This window comes from Barbus barbus (assembly GCF_936440315.1).
Source record: "Barbus barbus genome assembly, chromosome: 36".
NCBI lineage: Eukaryota > Metazoa > Chordata > Actinopteri > Cypriniformes > Cyprinidae > Barbus > Barbus barbus.
Window position 1 is genome coordinate 28,535,146 of NC_136714.1, and position 5,300 is coordinate 28,540,445.

The 5,300-nt window shown below is 40.1% G+C and overlaps 1 protein-coding gene across 2 annotated transcripts in view; it reads left to right on the top strand.

Moving 5' to 3' along the window:
• The window catches only part of LOC306855479 (ribosome biogenesis protein BRX1 homolog), a 5,861-nt gene extending 881 nt beyond the window's left edge, over positions 1–4,980 (top strand). The window contains exons 2-11 of one of the 2 annotated variants that reach the window (XR_013782941.1): positions 843–954; positions 1,044–1,087; positions 1,165–1,235; positions 1,330–1,379; positions 1,686–1,759; positions 1,854–1,904; positions 2,209–2,310; positions 2,390–2,518; positions 3,403–3,754; positions 4,269–4,362. Coding sequence is in view for 1 of the 2 variants with exons in the window: in XM_079394227.1 (XP_079250353.1) it covers positions 843–954; positions 1,044–1,087; positions 1,165–1,235; positions 1,330–1,379; positions 1,686–1,759; positions 1,854–1,904; positions 2,209–2,310; positions 2,390–2,518; positions 3,403–3,660 (891 nt within the window). In the remaining variant the exon portion in view is untranslated. Of the gene's footprint in view, positions 1–842; positions 955–1,043; positions 1,088–1,164; positions 1,236–1,329; positions 1,380–1,685; positions 1,760–1,853; positions 1,905–2,208; positions 2,311–2,389; positions 2,519–3,402 lie in introns of both variants that reach the window. The other variant, XM_079394227.1, reaches the window with a different exon arrangement.
• The last annotated feature ends 320 nt before the right edge of the window (positions 4,981–5,300 follow it).

The window sequence follows — 5,300 nt, forward strand, 5'->3', positions numbered from 1 at the left end:
CACACTCACTAATACACACTCACACACTAATACTCACACACTAATACATACACACTCACACTCACTAATGCACTCACTAATACTCACACTCACTAATACACACTCACACAGACACACAAACACTAATACACACACACTCACTAATACACACACTAATACACACACACTCACTAATACACACACTAATACACACACACACACACTAATACACACACACACTCACTAATACACACACACACACACACACACTAATACACACTCACACACTAATACACTCACACTCACTAATACACACACACTCACTAATACACTCACACTCACTAATACACACTCACACACTCACTAATACGCGCACACACACTCACCAATACTCACACTCACTAATTCACACTCACCAATACTCACACTCACTAATACACTCACACTCACTAATACACACACACACTAATATACACACACTCACTAATACACACACACGCACACTCACTAATACACACTCACTCACTAATACACACACTTGAGCTGAGAAACTACACAGAATATCCAGATGCGTGTCAACCTGTACATGTCAAATATAAACACTAGAAATCAGGAGCGTGTGAGTGTATTAGTGTGTGAGTGTATTAGTGTGTGAGTGTATTTTAATGTCTGTGTGTGTATTTTAGTGTGTGTGTGTGTATTTTAGTGTGTGTGTGTGTGTGTATTAGTGTGTGTCTCTATTAGCGTATTTGTGTGTGTGTGTGTGTGTGTATGTTAATGTCTGAGTGTGTATTTTAGTGTGTGTGTGTGTATTAGTGTAAACCAGTTTGATGTATAATCTTATTCATATTGTTGTTCTTCAGGGCAAATGGACGAATAAGGAGCGAGTGTTGGTGTTTTCTTCTCGCGGGATCAGCTTCAGGACGAGGCACCTGATGATGGACCTGCGGACCATGATGCCCCACAGCAAAGCTGGTAAAACCACATCAGACCGGCCGCACTAACCAGCTAAACCAGCACTAACCAGACAATCAATCCAATATCACTCTGGCTTTTTCTTCCAGACACCAAGATGGACAGAAAAGACAAGCTGTTTGTGGTGAACGAGGTACTGGAGCAGAAGTGCTTCTGTAGTGTCTCATGATTGCTGTTTTGTGTCTGATGCTAACGGCTGCTGTGTTTCAGGTGTGTGAAATCAAAAACTGCAATAAATGCATCTTCTTTGAAGCCAAGAAGAAGCAGGATCTTTATATGTGGTGAGCGACATGTCAGTTAGATGTCAGAAACAATAATAATAATAATAGTAATAATAATAATATGAACTCGGTCCGTCTTCATCTATTCTTGCAGGATCTCAAACGTGCCTCACGGACCCTCGGCCAAGTTCCTCGTACAGAACGGTACGATTTCATTCATTCAGTCATTTGACAAGTTTAGATCATGTCGTGTGCTTTTTATATGAATTATGATTAAATGTCAGTTTATTGACTGCTAATGTTGTGTGAATCAAACAGTTGTCATTTATTCAACTCTCTCTTAATTAAACAGCTGGAGCTTTAGGATAGTTGTATGTAAATGAGCTCTGCGATGATTGGCTCAGCTTGCTGCGTAATTGATGTAGATGTGGGTGATTATGTTAATGAGCTGCTGGCTGTGTTTGGACTGAACTCTTGTTTTAATGGAACGGTCATTGATTGTGTTTGTAGTTCACACACTGGCTGAGCTGAAAATGACCGGAAACTGTCTGAAAGGCTCCAGACCGCTGCTGTCCTTCGACCCGGTGAGTGATACACGCTGACGGATCACACGCGTGTGCGACTGAGGATGATGATGATGAATGATGATTATGATATTGTTTGTCTGTCATTTCATAGAAATTTGACAAGGAGCCGCATTACTCGCTGCTGAAGGAGCTCTTCACTCAGGTTTATTTCATTGCTTTCATCTGTTAACTCTGCAGAATCACTGAATTATGTGCACAGAAAGGGATATGTAGTAATACATTCTCAGCTGTGTTTGATCCTCGTTCAGGAGCTGAGAAACAGATTAACACACATACTGATTGCTTTCAAACACGTTCATTTTGAACACTGATGCGTGTGAATCTTTCTAGTTTTCCATGCGCGTTTAATTCCCTCTAGACTGTGTTTTCTCACACGGCTCGTAATTACTGAACGTGTTTGTGTTGAAACGGCCAATCGGTGGTTAAACGGAGTGTGGTTCTTGCAGATCTTCTCCACGCCTCGCTATCACCCGAAGAGTCAGCCGTTTGTGGATCACGTTCTGACCTTCACCATCGCTGACCACAGGATCTGGTTCAGGAACTATCAGGTGAGCCGAAGCACCAGCGTCTGGACGTTTGCGTGAGGATCTAATCATGTGTAAATGATTCTGTGATTGTGGTCCGCAGATCATCGAAGAAGACGCGTCTCTGGTGGAGATCGGTCCGCGGTTCGTCTTGAATCTCATCAAAATATTCCAGGGCAGCTTCGGCGGACCCACGCTGTACGAGAACCCTCACTTCCAGTCTCCCAACACGGTCAGACTCCTCCTCAAACTAGGGCCTCTTTCTGATTTTATCAATTGATTTGAATTTAATGGTTTGCCACGATTTTATTTTTTTAGAAATGTTGAATTGAAATATTACCAAAAGTTAGAATCAGACACTTATTGACGATATGCCAATGATGACGTGAAGAGAAAAGAACTGTGATGCACTCATATCACTAAACACCATTCACACAGAATGAGCTTTTGTTGCTGAAGATGCGTCGCAGCAGAGGAAAAACATGTGAGAAGATGGGAGTGAACTTCTTTAACTTGAGCGCCGTGTTTTTAGATGCGGTTTCAGTCAAACACATCCATGTTTACACACAACAAACAATGGAATAGCGGTACAAGTCTATAAAAAACCCGTGAAGATGCAACCGTTATGCAAACATGAAATATCAGATATACGGAGCAGTAACTGTATGATATATGTTTGCATCACGGTGACAGACTAAAAGCTGCTGTTGTTTTTACAGAACATTTATAGTTAATAATAGTCTACTGCTGTCATACCTTCTTCACTCATTTTGAATTACTTTGACTTTTCAGATTTTTTGAAAGCATTTTCCTCGTATTATTTCTGAACATATGTATGAGACAAGTCTGTACAAGATGTAGTTCATGCATCTTTTCTGCAAAGATATTTAACAAGCGATTTACATCACGTTGACAGCTTCATGTTTGCTGCACTCGGAATAGAATTGACTTTTTAACTACAGGGTTAATAAAGAACAAGTTATTAAATCATGTTGTAGCTACATTTTCAAGTTGACTAGTTAAAAATATAATAATCGAGAATGGGTCAAACGTTCTGAGTAAATGGAGATGAGCTCAAACCCGCTCAGCCTGGTGTTGTGTGTGATGTGTGTCCAGAACCGGCGGATGATCCGGCAGGCCACGGCAGCCCGGCTGAAGGAGCGGCAGATGGTGAAGGAGCTGCTGAAGGAGAAGCGCTCGGAGGAGCAGGAGGTGCTGGCGAGGGACGTGACGGACGAGGTCTTCATGACTCCGGACGAGCCCAGAGATCCTGTGGTCCAGCTGCAGCCTCCAGAACCACAGAGATCCACGAAGAAGCTGCGCCTCTCAGAGCTGAAGAAGAAGACGCAGATGAAGCGCAAAGGCCTGCGATAATCACTCACTAAACGGCCCTGTGTCTCCTGGTCAGTGGAGATCTGATCCCAGACCAGAGGTTCTACTTCCGGAACAGAGAGTCTCTTTTTGGGATGTTCTAAAACGCTTAACGTGAAAAATTTAAATTAAAACTGTGTTTTTAAAGGGCCAAATTCAATAAACACATTGTTAATAAAGCTTATAAAATACAGCCATAATACGAACGCAATGCGTTTAATTACACGTTAAATGTTTTCCTCTCATAGAAAACCGTTAAAAGGAAACACTTAAGGTGGCTTAATGCATTAAGACTGTTTTTAAAGGACCAAGCTCAGTAAACACATTATTAATAAGTCATATCATGTGCAGACAAGCAGTTGAGTGTAGAATAAGAACACATTGTGTCTGTATTATGGCTCATAACTGCTTGTCTGTAAATAGTATGATTTATTAACAATCTTTATTGAGTTTGGTCAACACCGCTTTAATGATGCTTAACACGTTATTAAATGTGTTGCATTCTTATTCTGGACTCGTCTGCTTGTTTGTATGTGATATGCTTTATTAATAATGTGTTTGGTCTTTTATAAACATTGTTTTCGTGCAGTAAGCCATGTTAAGCGTTTTAGAATTTTTCTCTTTGAGGAGCAGGTGATGATTTATTCGTCTTTGTGTTTCTGCTGGTTTTGTAAACAATGCAATGTTAATAAACTTTTAATGTTCAAATGTGTTGATTTGGATTTGCTTTGTAGAAAATACACAGGAATATGACTATTAATGACGACCAGGGCTGCTCCGAAACCTTCTTAAGCTGTACCTTCTCGTTAATACGTGTTTCCCGAGACGTTCTTGGCCTGGACCGCTCTCAGCTAGACCTCATCTCTCGTGACAGTTCTTTACATCTCATTCTATACTAATATAATAGCTGTGCAAAATAAATACAGCGCCGTCCTCTGAGCCATATACTAAAACTTTAGAAAAATAATAATTTGGCACGGCAGCAAGTTCAGCAGCTTTTAGATCTTGTTCTGATTTTGAGACGTGCAGCTTTCTCTCTGTAATAGTCTAGAACAGAGCTGTCCAAACTCAGTCCTGCAGAGTTGAGCTCCAACCCTCATCAAACACTCCTGGAGCATTTTTCTTTCATGGTTTTCTTCCCTGACGTGATGAATGCTGCAAAGCGAAAGTAAAAGTTTCACCAAGTTCATCGCCTTCTAACAGAAAAGAGTTGTCTTTATAAAAGAAGTGTTGATTTTAAAATAAAGAACATTGTTTTCTCACATAACGCAGTGAATCAGCCCCTGCACAGAATAAATAATCGATTCTCGAGCCATCGATATCAACCAGTCATCGGTGATTTATTTGTAGTTATTTTTATATATTTTTTTATTGAATGCCTGAAAAAAAACACCCAACAACCGCTCGGGGACACCCAGTCCTTCCACAAAGTCATTGTTATTATGGCTTTCACGTTCATAGAGAACTCAATAGAATCAAAATCATTTTTCATTTCAAGTTTGAATCGTAAAAAAAAAGTTTACATTTAGAAAATTTACATTTATGAATATGATATTTAGCTAAAAGGTAAATAAGGTTTATAAAATAAGCATCACCGGTTTTTTCACATTCATGAAAGCCAGAAATGACATTTCTAGAAGTAA